This window comes from Brassica napus, chromosome A9, assembly GCF_020379485.1.
Source record: "Brassica napus cultivar Da-Ae chromosome A9, Da-Ae, whole genome shotgun sequence".
In the NCBI taxonomy this organism is placed as follows: Eukaryota; Viridiplantae; Streptophyta; class Magnoliopsida; order Brassicales; family Brassicaceae; genus Brassica; species Brassica napus.
In genome coordinates, this window is record NC_063442.1 from 1,391,081 (window position 1) to 1,408,505 (window position 17,425).

The 17,425-nt window shown below is 33.3% G+C and overlaps 5 protein-coding genes across 12 annotated transcripts; 3 read left to right on the top strand and 2 right to left on the bottom strand.

The window, feature by feature from the left end:
* Positions 1–831: 831 nt before the first annotated feature.
* On the top strand, positions 832–5,672 carry LOC106439316 (MLO-like protein 1). The gene is made up of 12 exons (XM_013880725.3): positions 832–1,191; positions 3,196–3,443; positions 3,516–3,632; positions 3,730–3,790; positions 3,856–3,956; positions 4,050–4,124; positions 4,190–4,328; positions 4,408–4,448; positions 4,526–4,735; positions 4,811–4,878; positions 4,952–5,012; positions 5,096–5,672. Exons 1-12 carry the CDS (start codon positions 1,011–1,013, stop codon positions 5,381–5,383), a joined length of 1,590 nt encoding a protein of 529 aa, XP_013736179.2. The 5' UTR covers positions 832–1,010; the 3' UTR covers positions 5,384–5,672.
* LOC125575069 (chlorophyll synthase, chloroplastic-like) lies at positions 1,455–2,851 on the bottom strand. 8 transcript variants are annotated; one of them, XM_048739224.1, is made up of 5 exons: positions 2,394–2,850; positions 2,209–2,301; positions 1,999–2,070; positions 1,847–1,926; positions 1,455–1,779 (listed from the first exon to the last, which is right to left on the bottom strand). In XM_048739224.1, coding segments are annotated over exons 2-5 (306 nt in total). In that variant the 5' UTR covers positions 2,210–2,301; positions 2,394–2,850; the 3' UTR covers positions 1,455–1,626. The 8 variants fall into 8 exon arrangements, with proteins under 8 accessions (XP_048595181.1, XP_048595184.1, XP_048595182.1 ...); XM_048739227.1 differs by having other exon boundaries at positions 2,023–2,070; positions 2,394–2,848; XM_048739225.1 differs by having other exon boundaries at positions 2,014–2,070; positions 2,394–2,848.
* Positions 5,673–12,240: 6,568 nt separating the features above from the next.
* Positions 12,241–13,813, top strand: LOC106426750 (tryptophan synthase alpha chain). Its single transcript, XM_013867480.3, has 8 exons — positions 12,241–12,407; positions 12,498–12,644; positions 12,718–12,783; positions 12,857–12,965; positions 13,044–13,120; positions 13,204–13,281; positions 13,347–13,484; positions 13,553–13,813. The coding sequence occupies exons 1-8, from the start codon at positions 12,330–12,332 to the stop codon at positions 13,688–13,690; spliced, it is 831 nt and encodes a 276-aa protein (XP_013722934.1). The 5' UTR covers positions 12,241–12,329; the 3' UTR covers positions 13,691–13,813.
* On the bottom strand, positions 13,730–15,485 carry LOC106426751 (V-type proton ATPase subunit F). The gene is made up of 5 exons (XM_048739228.1): positions 15,351–15,485; positions 15,191–15,263; positions 14,659–14,740; positions 14,358–14,440; positions 13,730–14,063 (listed from the first exon to the last, which is right to left on the bottom strand). The coding sequence occupies exons 2-5, from the start codon at positions 15,251–15,253 to the stop codon at positions 13,905–13,907; spliced, it is 387 nt and encodes a 128-aa protein (XP_048595185.1). The 5' UTR covers positions 15,254–15,263; positions 15,351–15,485; the 3' UTR covers positions 13,730–13,904.
* A 118-nt stretch (positions 15,486–15,603) lies between these two features.
* On the top strand, positions 15,604–17,371 carry LOC106426748 (probable serine/threonine-protein kinase At1g01540). The gene has a single exon (XM_013867478.3). The coding sequence runs from the start codon at positions 15,711–15,713 to the stop codon at positions 17,154–17,156; it is 1,446 nt and encodes a 481-aa protein (XP_013722932.2). The 5' UTR covers positions 15,604–15,710; the 3' UTR covers positions 17,157–17,371.
* The last annotated feature ends 54 nt before the right edge of the window (positions 17,372–17,425 follow it).

Genomic DNA, 17,425 nt, shown 5'->3' on the forward strand with positions numbered 1-17,425 from the left:
AACATATCATTCGGTTTCTTGAGAATGTGTGTGTTTTGATCAGAACAGGTCTTTTAATTAGTTGATTTTTTTCCTTTTTGACTAAAACTCAATTGGTTAATTGATTCACGTCTGTAATTCCATAACAGTTCTGAGTGGTTAAAATAAGGGATTGATTATCTGACAAGTCTTGTGACGAGTTTGTAAGCAGCACATGAGTCAGACAGTGACCTCTCTGACAAGTGGAATCTATTACTAGGACCATGTTAAATACGATGAAATATAAATTTAATCCTAAATATCCATTTTCAAAAATAAATTTACAAGTTCTAGTATCATTAGTCTTTTTTAGAATTACATGCTTTTCAATTAGTCAAGAGACATTTTTTATGATAGCTATTTTTAAGTTTTGGTCACAAAATAGTTTTTAATGAAAAAAATGACCAAAATACCATATGATTAACTAATGTAAATTTAGAGTTTAAAGTTAAAAAGTGGAGTTTTGGAGATATGTTTTCAAATTTTAAAAAATAAAAAATAAAAATTTTAAAATAAAAAAATTATTTTGGTCATTTGTTGTTTTGAGACTATTTCTACGATAAAAACTTAAAAATTGCTATTTGAAAGAATTGTAAATTAGTTAATTAACGTGTACGTGAATACAACATAGAATATAAACGAATATATAACGTATAAAATGTGGAAAACTGGAAAGTTCAAACGCGTTTCCTAATTTGCCGCAAAGCTTTGTTTAAACTAATTACTGAATTAGGAATAAGTTACCATTTACCACCATGAAGGTAAATATTTTAATTACCATAAACATTTATTTATATCATGCCTAGACAATAAATTAGCAGCAACACACATCTCTCACACTCAATTTAATCAATCGTCTCTTCTTCTTCTTCCTCCCTCCACACGTAGAGAGGAGACACCAAGACTGTTCCTTTGTCTTGTTCCCAGATCGAACTTCCATTCTCAAAATTCTCTTCCCTTTTCTGGAAATTAAAGAAAAAACAATCTGAGAAATGGGTGGTCACGGAGAAGGAGTGTCGCTTGAATTCACTCCGACGTGGGTCGTCGCCGGAGTTTGTACCATCATCGTCGCGATCTCTCTGGCCGTGGAGCGTCTGCTCCACCATTTCGGTACTGTTCTCAAGAAGAAGAAGCAGAAACCCCTTTACGAAGCCCTTCAAAAGGTTAAAGAAGGTACTAAAAATCCAATCTTTACTTCTTCTCTGTGATTGGTTCTTTTGAGGAACAGTGATTTCATAATGACAGAGTTGATGTACTTTTAGTGTGGACACTAAATTGTCTGAAAAAGCAGCTTAGACCATCATTATCCCTATAACCCCATTTGGGTTTCTTAATGACTTATTTAATAATAAAAGTTAGTTAAGAAATTTAATTAAGAAACCCATAGATTTTGTGCTCCATTGGAAGTTTCTCAATGAAGGGTTCTTAAAAAAAAATAAAGAAGGAATGTAGATGATTTTATATAGAGAAGGAGAGAATTTGTTTTACACTTGTTTGGAGAAGAGTTTTAAAAACAATACTTTCACTACAAGATACACTACAACCAGAATAGACATTCACTAATGATCCTCTAGTTCATAAGATCAAGCACAAGAAATAGAAGTCATACTACATACCGGCAACAGAGATCTGAGTAACGTCTATAGCACTAACGCATATCCATTTTGCAGCCTCAGTGCCAAAAGCTACTAGGAGAGACTGAAGGCCCATTGCTCTGTCTCCTTCAACACTTTTGAAGTTATAAACAATCGCTATTCCCAACTGCAAATAAATGTATTGATAAGTGCTAAACTCCAAAACACCGCTGGAATGTATATATAGAGCTTACCTTAAGAGGTGGAGCAGAGTATATATAAGATAACAAGGACCCTCCCAAAGCAAGATAGAACAAAGCGGGAGTGGTATGCCCTGCATGTAAAAGGGAAGGTTTTAGCAATTTTGATGTAAGCTTTTAACTGTACTTGTTACATCAAAAACCACCAACATAATGCAGACCACTACCACGAGATGCTCCCAATGCTCCACTCTGTGATGAATCTCTCAATGCTCCCACTACAAGACATAACACAAGCATTATCAGTCTGTGACATAGAAAAGCACAAGACATTACTCAAGCACAAGACATTATTTAAAAAAGACTAGAGAAAAAAACATTGGCGTGGAGAGAAAAAGAAGAAGAAGAAGACAGACTGTAGCAATAGTATTTCCTCTCTTCTTCTCTTCGGGAGCTTTATCAATTTCATCAAAGGCAATAGCTTTAGCTTTTCTCTCTTCAGCAAGAACCTAAACAATAAGTAGAATCCCTATATCAACTTGGAAAAAAAAGCCTTTCCTTTAATTAGAAACGCTCATCACGTGTTTAAAAAAGGCATCACCTTTGTGATTGCAGCAGTCAAAGCAGTCTTCCCGTGATCTACATGCCCAATTGTGGTTTACTGCAACAAATAACACAACTATTACAAAAAGAAAAACAGAGAAAAGTCATGATCCATATCTCTTTAACCAATTTCAAATCAATGAAATGAAAAAAAAATAGAAAGAAACTCAATTTCGAGTAAAAGTGGCCATTGATCTCCACAGAGAACCTCTGAAACTTGAAGAAGGAGAGAGATCGAGAAGCCATTGTCGTTTGCAGAAAGAGAAGACGAGAAAGAAGAAAAAAAAATGCCTCATTATTTAGTTTGCTGACACGTGGGTTGAAAACCCCCTTTGTAATCGGTTACAGAAATCCTATATTAAGGATCGATAACAACAATTTTTTTGAGTTTTGATTTAATTAAATGCTTCAATATTTTTAGAAACCCTCTTAAAAGCCCCCGTTAATGGTGCTCTTAGTGTCTTAAAAAGTATAAATCTTTACTATTTAATTTTTTGTCTTTGGCTCATGTTCTGCAGAGCTGATGTTGTTAAGGTTCATGTCTTTTAGGAAACAGTGATTCATAGTGGCAGAGTTGATGTACTTTTAGTGTGTGGAGAATAAATTGTCTGATAAATTGCCGAAGCTAGTTTAGTAAACTTTTAAATTAGGTAATTTTGTTTGAGTCGGCTTGTAATTAGATCATTATTCCTGTTCCCAGGTTGATTATATAATAATATAATTTCTTTTAAAGTATAAATCTTTACCACTCATATATTGTTTTTTTTTTATTGGTGTTGCTTTGGCTTATATTTTTACAGAGCTGATGTTGTTAGGCTTCATATCATTGTTACTGACTGTAACACAAGGGTTCATCTCCAAGTTCTGTGTGAAAGAGGATGTGCTAATGCATATGCTTCCATGTTCAAAACACGAAGCTGAATCTAGTAAACAACATAAGAACGCAACGGTCACAGAACACTTTCAGTCCTTTCTCCCAATTGTTGGAACCACTAGGCGTTTACTAGCTGAACACGCTGCTGCTGAAGCTGGTTACTGTGGCCAAAAGGTAGATTCAAAATACGTTTTCATACTCATTATGATAATCTTGCTAATTCTTTTTTTTTTGTTTTGTTTTTAGGATAAAATACCGTTGCTATCGCTTGAGGCGTTGCACCATCTACACATCTTCATCTTTGTCCTTGCCATTTCCCATGTGACTTTCTGTGCTCTCACCGTGGTTTTTGGAAGCACAAGGGTGAGCTTAAACCGAATAGTTTTGTGTTAATTTAATGTGAATATCTCTCAGGTGTGTGCTGATTTGATTGTATTCATGTTTTCTATGTTAAATGCAGATCCACCAGTGGAAGAAGTGGGAGGATGCGCTTGCAGACGAGAATTTTGACACAGAAGCATGTACTTAATTACTTGTTTGAGTGAAAATGTAATCTTCTTTTGTGTGCTAACTGTTTCTTTTGCAGCTCTTAAGAAGAAAAGAAAGGTCACTCATGTCCACCAACATGCTTTTATCAAAGAGCATTTTCTCGGCATTGGTAAAGATTCATTCTTCCTAGGATGGACGGTATGTTTATTATTTATATAAAAGTACAAAGCTTGTTGTCTCCTTTGGAACTACACAGATCTTGAGTTTATGTTTTGTTTTTAAACATTACAGCAATCATTTTTCAAACAGTTCTATGGTTCTGTGACCAAAGCAGACTACGTGACTCTACGCCTTGGTTTCATTATGGTAAAGTCTGTTTAACATAAGTTTAATTTGATTATTTTAGAGTAATATATGTTTGGTATGTACAGACTCATTGTAAAGGAAACCCAAAGCTTAACTTCCACAAGTACATGATGAGAGCTCTTGAGGATGATTTCAAACAAGTTGTTGGTATTAGTTGGTATCTTTGGATCTTCGTCGTCATCTTCTTGCTGCTTAATGTTAATGGTAATGCTTCTTCAAAAAATTAAATTAAAAATAAGATATTTTGCGTTTTATATTGAAGCTACGTTTCTGTGTCTTGCAGGATGGCACACATACTTCTGGATAGCATTCATTCCCTTCATTGTGAGTCAATTTATTTGTTTTTTCCCATTTTGTTTTCTTGAAACGTGCTGAATCTTCTTTCTTTGAAAAAATTGAAGCTGCTTCTTGCTGTGGGAACAAAGTTGGAGCATGTGATATCACAGTTGGCTCACGAGGTTGCGGAGAAACATATAGCCATTGAAGGAGACTTAGTGGTGAAACCGTCAGATGAGCATTTCTGGTTCAGCAAACCTCAAGTTGTTCTCTTCTTGATTCATTTCATCCTCTTCCAGAATGCTTTCGAGATTGCCTTCTTCTTTTGGATTTGGGTAAGTCAAGACTAATGATGAGAACAAAACTCACCTTAAAATGGTTTAAGACTAATATAAAGTGTGTGTTTGTAGGTTACATATGGATTTGACTCGTGCATTATGGGACAAGTGAGATACATTGTTCCACGATTGGTAATAGGGTAAGCCAAAAGATTTGATTTTGTTTTGCTTTTCTCATACCATGTACTAATATCTTTCTTCTTCTCTCTATAGAGTTTTCATTCAAGTGCTTTGTAGTTACAGTACACTGCCTCTTTACGCCCTTGTCTCACAGGTAAAAAGGCTACAGAGTCTTTTGGTTTGGTTGTTTTCTAATTCTGTCTCAGAAAAACTGATCCTGTTCTTATGTAACAACAGATGGGAAGTAACTTCAAGAAAGCGATATTTGAGGAGAATGTGCAGGTTGGTCTTGTTGGTTGGGCACAGAAAGTGAAGAACAAGAGAGAGCTAAAAGCTGCTGCTGCTGCTAGTAATGGGAACGAAGGAAGCTCTCAGGCTGCTCCTCCTCATAATCCTGATTCTGGTTCTTCTGCTCCTGCTCCTGGAGCTGGTGCAGGTTTTGCAGGAATCCAGCTCAGCAGGTTAAGAAACAACGCAGGGGAGACACAAGATGAGATTACACCTGCTGCTCATAACAACAATTGAGTGAAGAAATCTTATCTTCCTTGAGATGCTCATCGTCAGATTTTAGCTTCCATATCTGGTTTTATTGCTATTCATAAGCTTATAGTGACTTGATTTTATTTTATCTTTTTGTTAACACGTTTACAGCCTTTCTTGTTGCATAAGAGTTTGGGGTTGGGATCTGCTTGTGTATATATAAACTATAGTGGTTTGTCTGCACTTCGCGCGGTTTATTTGCGCGGTTTGTTCGGATTAAAATTTATGATTTTGTTGGATAATTTTCATTGTCAATAGAATAGAGCTTTTAATATGGTTGTATTCTATGTGTTTGGCATGCTAGTGTAAAGTTTTATGTAATGGGTATAACATAGTAAATGTTTTGGCTTAGGGTTGTCTTTAAGGTCATAGAGAGAGGATTAATGAAAGAAGGGAGAAATAAGCATACATTAATACAAATGTAGAATGTGGTTAGAAATTTTAAAACAATACTAAAGATTATATGGTTCAGTATATAAAACATTTACTAAAATTCAATATTTTTGTAGGGGTTAACTCATAGATTTGAGAAAAATTCAAAAAATGTGACAATATTGTTTTAATGCATTTTTGTATCATGCACTAACATACAATGATGTTCAAAGAGGTTTGGAGTTTTTGTTATCTCCGTTTTTCAAGAAATTAACGATTTTATAGTGGTTATTCAACAGATTTAGGGAGTATTATGAAGTTTCACAAAATTAATTGATAAAAAATTATAATGATTCTCATATATCATGAAAGAGAGTTTAACATACATTAATACAAGTGTAGAATATGGTTAGATTTTTTTAAACAATGCTAAAAAGTTTAGGCTTCAGTATATAGAGCGTTTAACGTAAAAATCAATATTTTCGTAAGGTGTTAACACATAGATTTTGAGAAAATTCAAAAATATTACAATATTGATTTAATGAATAGTTGCCTCCAGTACTAATATAAGGTGATGGTAAAAGAGGTTTGGAACCTTTGTTGTCTTCATTTTTCTGGAGAATAACGATTTTATAAGAGTTAGTCCACTAATTTAGGGACTATATGAAATTTTACTAAATTAATTTATAAAAAAAATTGAACGATGGTCATGTTCCACGAAAGAGAGTTAACATACATTAATACTAATGTAGAATGTGGTTAAATATTAAAATAATACTAAAGATTATAGGCTTCAGTATATAAAGCATTTACAAAAATTCAATATTTTTGTATGGGTTAACACATAGATTTTGCGAAAATATGACAATATTTTTTTAATGCATAGTTTCATCATACACTAATATATGATGATTTTAAAAGAGGTTTAGAGTCTTTGTTGTCTCCGTTTTTCAAGAAACTAGCGATTTAATAGTGGTTATTCCACCAATTTATGGAATATTATGAAGTTTTACTATATTAATTGATAAAAAAAATTATAACGATTCTCATATACCATGAAAGAAAGTTTAACATACATTTATAAAAATATAGAATGTTGTTAGAAATTTTAAAACAACGCAAAAATGTTTAGGCTTCAGTATATAGAGCGATTAATGTAAAACTCAATATTTTCATAGGGGTGTTAACACATACCTTTTGAGAGAAATTCAAAAAATTCAAAAAATATAACAATATTGCTTTAATGCATAGTTGCCTCCGGTACTAATATATGGTGATGGTAAAAGAGGTTTGGAACTTTTGTTGTCTTCATTTCTCTAGAGAATAGCGATTTTATAATGGTTAGTCCACTAATTTAGGGATTATATTAAATTTTACTAAATTAATTTATAAAAAAATTGAACGATGCTCATGTACCATGAATTAGAATACATTAATACAAATGTAGAATGTGGTTTGAAATTTTAAAACAATCCTAAAAATTATATGGTTCAGTAAATAAAATATTTACCAAAATTCAATATTTTTGTAGGGGTTAACACACAGATTTTGGGAAAATTTCAAAAAATATGACAATATTGTTTTAATGCATAGTTGCATCAAGCACTAATATATAATGATGTTGAAAGAGGTTTAGAGCTTTTGTTGTCTCTATTTTCCAAGAAAATAATGATTTTATTGTGGTTATTCAACCGATTTATGAAGTATTATGAAGTTTCACAAAATTAATTGATAAAAAATTATAATAATTCTCATATACCATAAAAGAGAGTTTAACATGCGTAAATACAAGTGTAGAATTTGGTTAGAAATTTTTAAAAAACACTAAAAAGTATAGGTTTCAGTATATAGAGCGTTTAACGTAAAACTCAATATTTTCGTAGGGGTTAACACATAGATTTTGAGAAAAAGTAAAAAATAAAAAAATATTGCTTTAATGCATAGTTTCCTCCAGTACTAATATATGGTGATGGTAAAAGAGGTTTGGAACCTTCGTTGTCTTCATATCTCTAGAGAATAGCGATTTTATAAGGGTTAGTCCACTAATTTAAAGAATATATGAAATTTTACTAACTTAATTTATAAAAAATTAAACGATGCTCATGTACCATGAAAGAGAGTTTAGAATAAATTAATACAAATGTAGAATGAGTTTAGAAATTTTAAAACAATACTAAATATTATATGGTTCAGTATATAAAGCATTTACCAAAATTTAACATTTTTATAGGGGTTAACACACAGATTTTGAGAAAATTTCAAAAAATATGAAAATATTGTTTAATGCATAGTTGCATAATGCACTAACTTATGATGATGTTGAAAAAGGTTTGGAGCTTTTGTTGTCTCTTTTTTTAAGAAATTAACGATTTTATAGTGGTTATTGCATCGATTTAGGTAGTATTATTAAGTTTCATTAAATTAATTGATAAAAAAATTATAATAATTCTCATTTACCATGAAAAAGAGTTTAACATACATTAATACAAATGTAGAATATGGTTAGAATTTTCAAAACAACACGAAAAAGTTTAGGCTTCAGTATATAGAGCGTTTAACGTAAACCTCATATTTTCGTAGGGGTTTTGAGAAAAAATAAAAAAAATATAACAATATTGCTTTAATGCATAGTTGCCTCCGGTAATAATATATGGTAATGGTAAAAGAGGTTTGGAACCTTTGTTGTCTTCGTTTCTCTAGAGAATAACGATTTTATAATGGTTAGTCCACTAATTTAAACAGTATATGAAATTTAACTAAATTAATTTATAAAAACCTTGAACGATGCTCATGTACCATGATAGAGAGTTTATCATACATTAATATAAATGTAGAATATGGTTAGAAATTTTAAAACAACACTAAAGATTATAGTGTTCACTATGTAAAGCATTTATCAAAATTCAATATTTTTGTATAGGTTAACACACAAATTTTAAGAAATTTTTTAAAAATATGACAATATTGTTTTAATGCATATTTGTATCCTACACTAATATATGATGATGTTAAAAGAAGTTTAGAGTCTTTGTTGTCTACGTTTTTCAAGAAAATTACGATTTTGTAGTGGTTATTCTACTGATTTAGAGAGTATTATGAAGTTTATTAATTAATTGATAAAAATTAGAAGGATTCCCATATATCATAAAAGAGAGTTTAAATATATTAATACAAATTTAGAATGTCTTTAGATAATTTCGAACAACAATAAAAAGTAAAAGTTTCAGTATATATAGCATTTAACGTAAAACTCAATATTTTCGTAGACACATAATAATATATAATGATGTTCAAAAAGGTTTGGAACCTTTGTTGTCTCCATTTCCTTGGGGAATAGCGATTTTATATTGGTTAGTCTACTAATTTAGGGACTATATGAAATTTTACTATTTTAATTTAAAAAAATTGAACGATGCTCATTTACCATGAAAGAGAGTTTAGCATACATTAATACAAATGTAGAATGTGGTTAGAAATTTTAAAACAACACTAAAGATTATAGGCTTCAGTATATAAAACATTTACTAAAATTCAATATTTTGTAGGGGTAGGGTAAGGGTAACACACAGATTTTGAAAAAATTTCAAAAAATATGACAATATTGTTTTAATGCATAGTTGCATCATGCACTAACGTATGATGATGTTGAAAGAGGTTGGGAGCTTTTGTTGTCTCCATTTTCCAAGAAAATAACAATTTTATTGTGGTTATTCAACTGATTTAGGGTATTATGAAGTTTCACAAAATTTATTGATAAAAAATTATAATGATTCCCATATACCATAAATGAGAGTTTAACATACATTAATATAAGTGTAGAATGTGGTTAGAAGTTTTAAAACACACTAAAAAGTTTAGACTTCAGTATATAGAGCGTTTAACATATAACTTAATATTTTCGTAGGGGTTAACACATAGATTTTAAAAAAAATTCAAAAATATAACAATATTGTTTTAATGTATAGTTGCCTCCGGTAATAATATATGGTGATGGTAAAAGAGGTTTGGAACCTTTGTTGTCTTCATTTCTCTAGGGAATAGCGATTTTATAAAGTTTAGTCCACTAATTTAATGACTATATGAAATTTTACTAAATTAATTTATATAAAATTGAATGATGCTCATGTTACATGAAAGAGAGTTTATCATACATTGATACCAATGCAGAATGTGGTTAGAAATTTTAAAACAATCCTAATGATTATAGGCTTCAGTATATAAAGCATTTACCAAAATTTAATATTTTTGTACAGGTTAACACATAGATTTTGAGAAAATTTAAAAAAAAATATGATAATATTGTTTTAATGCATAGTTGCATCCTACACTAATATATGATTATGTTGAAAGAGGTTTAGAGTCTTTGTTGTCTCAGTTTTTCAAGAAAATAGCGATTTAATAGTGGTTATTCCATCAATTTAGAGAGTATTATGACGTTTTACTAAATTAATTGATACAAAAGTTATAACGATTCTCATATACCATGAAAGAAAGTTTAACATACATTTATAAAAATATAGAATATTGTTAGAAATTTTAAAACAACGCTAAAATGTTTAGGCTTCAGTATATAGAGCGATTAACGTAAAACTCAATATATTCATAGGGGTTAACACATAGATTTTGAGAAAAATTCAAAAAATATAACAATATTGTTTTAATGCATAGTTGCATCCGGTACTAATATATGGTGATGGTAAAAGAGGCATGGAACTTTTTGTTGTCTTCATTTCTCTAGAGAATAACGATTTTATAATGGTTAGTCCACTAATTTAAGGATTATATGAAATTTTACTAAATTAATTTCTAAAAAAATTGATTGATGCTCATGTACCATGAAAGAGAGCTTAGAATACATTAATACAAATGTATAATGTGGTTAGAAATTTTTAAACCATACTTAAGATTATATGGTTCAGTATATAAAGCATTTACCAAAATTCAATATTTTTGTAGGGGTTAACACATAGATTTTGAGAAAATTTCAAAAAATATGACAATATAGTTTTAATGCATAGTTGCATCATGCACTAACATATGATAATGTTGAAAGAGGTTTGGAGCACTAACATATAATGATGTTGAAAGAGGTTTGGAGCACTAATATATGATGATGTTGAAAGAGGTTTGAAGCTTTTGTTGTCTCTATTTTCTAAGAAAATAGCAATTTTATTGTGGTTATTCAACCGATTTAGGGTATTATAAAGTTTCACAAAATTAATTGATAAAAAATTATAATGATTCTCATGAAAGAGAGTTTAACATACATTAATACAAGTGTACAATTTGGTTAAAAAAATTAAAACAACATTAAAAAGTTTAGGCTTCAGTATATAGAGCGTTTAACGGTAAACTCAATATTTTCGTAGGGGTTAACACATAGATTTTGAGAAAAAGTAAAAAAAAATAAAAAATATTGCTTTAATGCATAGTTGCCTCCGGTACTAATATATGGTGATGGTAAAAAAGGTTTGGAACCTTTGTTGTCTTAATTCTCTACAGAATAGCGATTTTATAAGGGTTAGTCCCCTAATTTAAGGAATATATGAAATTTTACTAAACTAATTTATCAATAAATTGAACGATGGTCATGTACATGAAAGAGAGTTTAGAATACATTAATACAAATGTAGAATGTGGTTTGAAATTTTGAAACAATACTAAAGATTATATGGTTCAGTATATAAAGCATTTACCAAAATTCAATTTTTTTGTAGGTGTTAACACACGGATTTTGAGAAAATTTCGAAAAATATGACGATATTGTTGTAATGCATTGTTGCATCATGCACTAACATATAATGATATTGAAAGAGGTTTGGAGCTTTTGTTGTCTCCATTTTCCAAGAAAATAACGATTTTATTGTGGTTCTTCAACCGATTTAGGATATTATGAAGTTTCACAAAATTAATTGATAAAAAATTATAATGATTTCTATATACCATAAAAGAAAGTTTAACATACATTAATACAAGTGTAAAATTTGGTTATAAATTTTAAAACAATACTAAAAAGTTTAGGCTTCAGTATATAGAGCGTTTAATATAAAACTCAATATTTTCGTATAGGTTAACTCACAGATTTAGAGACAAAATCAGAAAATATAAAAATATTGCTTTAATGCATAGTTGTCCCCGGTACTAATATATGGTGATGGTAAAAAAGGTTTAGAACCTTTGTTGTCTTTATTTCTTTAGAGAATAACGATTTTTTAAAGGTTAGTCTACTAATTTAAGGAGTATATGAAATTTTACTAAATTAATTTTTAAAAAAATTGAACAATGCTCGTGTACCTCGAAAAAAAATTCAGTGTATTTAAATACTCTCTTTTTTTCGTTGATATGATTTTTTTTGTTACGGTTTGTTTGAATTTATAGTAAATAAAACCAAAAAAAATAATATACAGATCGGTTTAGTTTCTTTCGGTTTGAAAAACTAAACCGGAGAAAAATCAATTTATCTTGTTGAGGGGACCGGACCCGAGTCAAAATCAATTACTCGCGCTAGTAGTGAGTCTAGTGACTGACATTCATCTTCATCTTCTTCCAAAACTCGCCAATGGATCTTCTCAACAACCCTCCCACAACAACAGTGGGTCTATCAGAGACTTTCGCTAGGCTAAAATCACAACGCAAAGTAAGCAAACTTTTCTTCAAAAGTTCCATTTTTTTTTTTAATTTCACCCCCAAAAAAACTCTGATCTGTGTTTATCTTCCTTGTCGCAAGGTGGCTCTGATTCCATATATAACAGCTGGTGATCCAGATCTTTCCACAACAGCTAAAGCTCTCAAAGTGCTCGACTCTTGTGGCTCCGACATTATCGAACTCGGTGTTCCTTACTCTGACCCTTTAGCTGATGGTCCAGCAATCCAGGTTCGATCTACACCATAAACACATTATCATTTTAAGCTTTTAAAAAAAAAACTCATTTTTTCTTTGGAATTAGGCTGCTGCGAGACGTTCTTTGCTTAAAGGAACTAACTTTAACTCCATCATCACTATGCTCAAAGAGGTGTGGTCTTGTCTTAGCTTTTTTATAGTCTATAGATGATGAAATTAAACTCTTTTTGTTTTAAATATCTCAGGTTATACCTCAGTTATCTTGTCCTATTGCATTGTTTACTTATTACAACCCGATCCTAAGGCGAGGGATTGAGAACTACATGACTATCATAAAGGATGCTGGAGTTCATGGTACACTTAACATCTTCTAGTTCTCTCTTTTAGTGTTTCAGGGATCAGTTTATTACATAACATGGTGTTTCTTTGTAGGGCTTCTTGTTCCTGATGTTCCACTTGAAGAGACTGAGACTATGCGTAAAGAAGCTCAAAAGCATCAGATTGAACTTGTATGATGTTCTTGATTTAACATCTTCCATAGCAAAACTGATTCCTTCTCTTTTACCATCTTTTTACTATGTTTGTCCTGAAGGTACTGCTGACAACACCCACAACCCCAAAAGAACGAATGAATGCCATTGTTGAAGCAACCCAAGGATTCATCTATCTTGTAAGAATCACACTGTTGCAACTCTTTTATAAGTTTGTGTTCTTATATCATTCATCTCATTTCAGGTGAGTTCAGTAGGAGTTACTGGAACGAGAGAGTCTGTTAACGAACATGTTCAGTCTCTTCTACAACAAATCAAAGAGGCTACAAGCAAGCCAGTCGCCGTTGGATTTGGCATATCAAAACCTGAGCATGTGAAACAGGTTTGACTGCTTCGCAATATCTTTGGGATGTGTTGTTAGAATCCAACTCGATTTGTTTCATATTACAGGTAGCTGAGTGGGGAGCAGATGGAGTCATTGTAGGAAGCGCAATGGTCAAGATATTGGGAGAGGCTGAATCACTTGAGAAAGGACTCAAAGAGCTTGAAGTCTTCACTAAGTCTTTAAAGTCTGCTCTGGACTCCTGAACACACAATGGCTATCTTTCTATTCTTCTCTTATTTGAATGCAAAAAGAACCAGATGGTGTAACCATTGATTCTCAATAATATAACAATAACCTCCAAATAAAAATCAAGAGTATTACATTTATTGAAAGTTTCTTGAGTTTGAAAGGAGAAGCACAAGAATGTCAAAAACAAACAAATGGTATAGGCTCAGCGAGCTTGCAGAATGTATATGTTTAACGCTGTGACACAGACTCAGCAGAGAAGAGGTACTTGACACGGGAGAGAACTGAGTCATGAGCAGGATCATAAGGATGGTCCTTGGAAGGGATCTCCAGAATCGCAGGAACTGGCTTGTTGTAGCTATCCACCAAGAAACGGATCATATTGGCAACCTACAAGCATCAAAACTTTCTCATCTTAATAAACATTCGATCCAATAATACTAGATGTTAGGAACAAGACAGCCAAAAAAAAACTACCCTACAATAACAGTAACTTTTGATCCGTGACTTAAAGGGTGCAAGCTAGAAAGGTAGTCATTAATGGGTAGTAAACATAAGGGGCTAAAATATAAAGTGAGAGTAGGACACAAGACATGACCTCTTTGACAAGGACACAAATAAACACCTCACAGACACAGCAGTTAATAGTTGTTTAATATATTGGAGTTGGAAGAAAGTACTTACGTATTGGCTGATGAGGATGATAGCAATATCATCTCTTGATGAGAATTCCTTGAAAGCATCCTCAATTTGCCTCACGGTTGTCTCTAACAGACAAAAAAAGTCAATTAATTTAGAAGAGTAAACTGTAACTACACAACTCTACGAATACAGAAGTTAAGAAAGTTATCTCCTACCAAGACCCTTATGAAACTGACTTGATGGACAAATTCAACTAATTTGATTTTCTATCAAAAGGGATACCATTTTGAGATAATTGACATAACTTGATAAATATTTTTGATGATGGGTTATAAAAGCGTACTTGAATCCACGATGAGGTAGTTTGTCTTCCTCCTGATGTCAACATTACCAACTCCAGCCATCAAAAATCCAACTACAGTGTCCTGTACACAAACAATTTACACGTTAGAGAAGATTGCTTAAGGGTTATTATACCAACGTATTGTTTCAAAACAGTTATGTCACTAGTAACACACATAATATCAAGATCCCTTGTTATCAATGATCAAAACAGTTTCTAAGAATAGTTCTAAAGAATAATTCTACTCTTTAATTTGCTGATTCGTTCACCAAAATCCAAAGATAGCAGATCTCAGATCAAAAAAAAAAAGATTACACATTTCACAAAACAAATCTGTAACCCACAACGCATTAACATAGTTCAGATCACATTCTCATAGATTCAAAGCTTAACCAAATGATCCACATGGATTCAACAGTTCCTAAACGAATCAAACCACGGAAACTGAATCTGATCATATCGATTCCTAACAACAATGAATCAAACAGAAACATATAAGAGAAAAGATGATCTCTTGGTTGACGATTGGTACCTCGTCGGCGATCATAGCGATGAGGGCAGAGTTGCGAGCAGGGATCGAAGCTCTCCCAGCCATTTTGATTCAACTAAAAAATACAGTTAATCGAAATTACGATTAAGAAACCCTAATCGATTCCTGATCTCAGATCGAAGATGGAGAAAAAGATCATTACCTTTTCTCTTTCTCTGTTTCTCTTCTCGTTCTTCGATTTTGATTTGAAGATTTGGATTCGTAATCAGTACCAAAGACCCACGCGCAAAAAGTCATAACTCATAACTAACTTCATTTGACTATATTACCCCTCCATTATACACATTAATAATTGCTCTTCAACAGTTGAAAATGGCAAAACCGTAAATAACGGCTAAGGGCAACGTTCGCGTCAAAGCCAGCTTGCCCACTCAGGGGTAATCTCGTCTTTTACCTACCTCTCTCTCTCTCTTGTCTCTACTTCAGACCAAACTCTCTCTGATATGTGAAGCAGAACAAAAGAAAAAAAAAAAAAAAAATCTATAGAGGGAGAGAGAAAACAATGGCGGAGTCTCATTCTCTCAACACTCAGCTCTCCACCCGCACTTCCATCTTCGGTTTGCGTCTATGGATCGTTCTCGGCGTTTGCGTCGGAGCCGCAATCGTTATTCTCCTCTTCCTCATCTCTCTCTGGTTCATTCACCGAAGAAGCAACAACAAAGCTCTCGAGTCTCACACCGTCGTCCCCGTAGTCTCCAAGGAGATTCGGGTCGACCCAATCCAACCCGACCCGACTCCCACACCCGAGACAACAAACCACCGTGAAGACGACAGCAAAATCCACATCGACATCGGAAAAGACCACCGCATCTCCTTCCCGGAGCGTGGCGGTTGGTCCGGGTCAGGGTCCGGGTCAGGACCCGATCAGGCTGCCTGTTCGGGTCCTGAGGTTTCTCATTTAGGTTGGGGGCATTGGTACACTCTAAGAGAGCTCGAGGTTTCCACCGATGGATTCTCCGACAAGCATGTGATCGGACAAGGAGGGTACGGGATCGTGTACCGAGGCGTCCTCGAGGATAAGTCGATAGTCGCTATAAAGAATCTTCTCAACAACAGAGGGCAGGCTGAGAAAGAGTTCAAAGTCGAGGTCGAAGCGATAGGTAGAGTGCGGCACAAGAATCTCGTGAGGCTGCTTGGTTACTGCGTCGAAGGAGAGCATAGGATGCTTGTTTACGAGTATGTCGATAACGGGAACTTAGAGCAGTGGCTTCACGGCGATGGGTTGGGTTCCAAGAGTCCTCTCACGTGGGATATTAGGATGAACATTGTTCTCGGGACAGCTAAAGGGTTAATGTATTTACACGAAGGTCTTGAGCCTAAGGTTGTTCATAGGGATATTAAATCGAGTAATATCTTGCTCGACAAGCAATGGAACGCGAAGGTTTCGGATTTTGGTTTAGCTAAGCTATTGGGGTCGGAGATGAGCTACGTGACTACTCGTGTGATGGGTACTTTTGGTTACGTGGCTCCTGAGTATGCTAGCACCGGGATGTTGAACGAGAGGAGCGATGTTTATAGCTTCGGTGTTCTTGTTATGGAGATGATATCCGGGAGGAACCCTGTGGATTACAGCAGGCCTGTTGGAGAGGTGAATCTTGTGGAGTGGCTGAAGAGAATGGTGTCGAATCGTGAAGCGGAAGGGGTTTTGGATCCGAGGTTGGTGGAGAAACCGTCTTTGAGGTCGTTGAAGCGTACGCTTTTGGTGGCTTTGAGGTGTGTTGATCCTAATGCTCAGAAGAGACCGAAGATGGGTCATGTTATTCACATGCTTGAGGCGGAGGACTTGGTGTCGAGAGATGATCGGAGAAACTCTGGTGGCGGCGGGGGAGGAGGTGATCCGAGAAGGTCGCCGAGGAAGATGAATGTGGCGGAATCAGAGGATGAGAGTGTTAATTCCATTCTGATCAAGAATGACCAGTTAGCTTCGGACAAGGAGGAGAGTCAGTGAAAGAGTGGAAGCTTTGGCGTTATAATTTTGTTTACACTTATTATTAGAAGTTTTTCTTGTGTGTATGTATGTGTAGATTCTTGTAATTTTGCAATAATAAAAAAATGTGGCTTAGATTAAAAAAAAGAGTTATATATGTTGTTTTTACATTAGGTGAGGACTCTGTTGTAAAAAAAATGTGATTTGTTTTTTTATAGATGTGGTAATTTTATATATATCTCAAGGTCTCTTGTGGATTAGATAGAGAGTGAATGATTAAATGTTTTTAA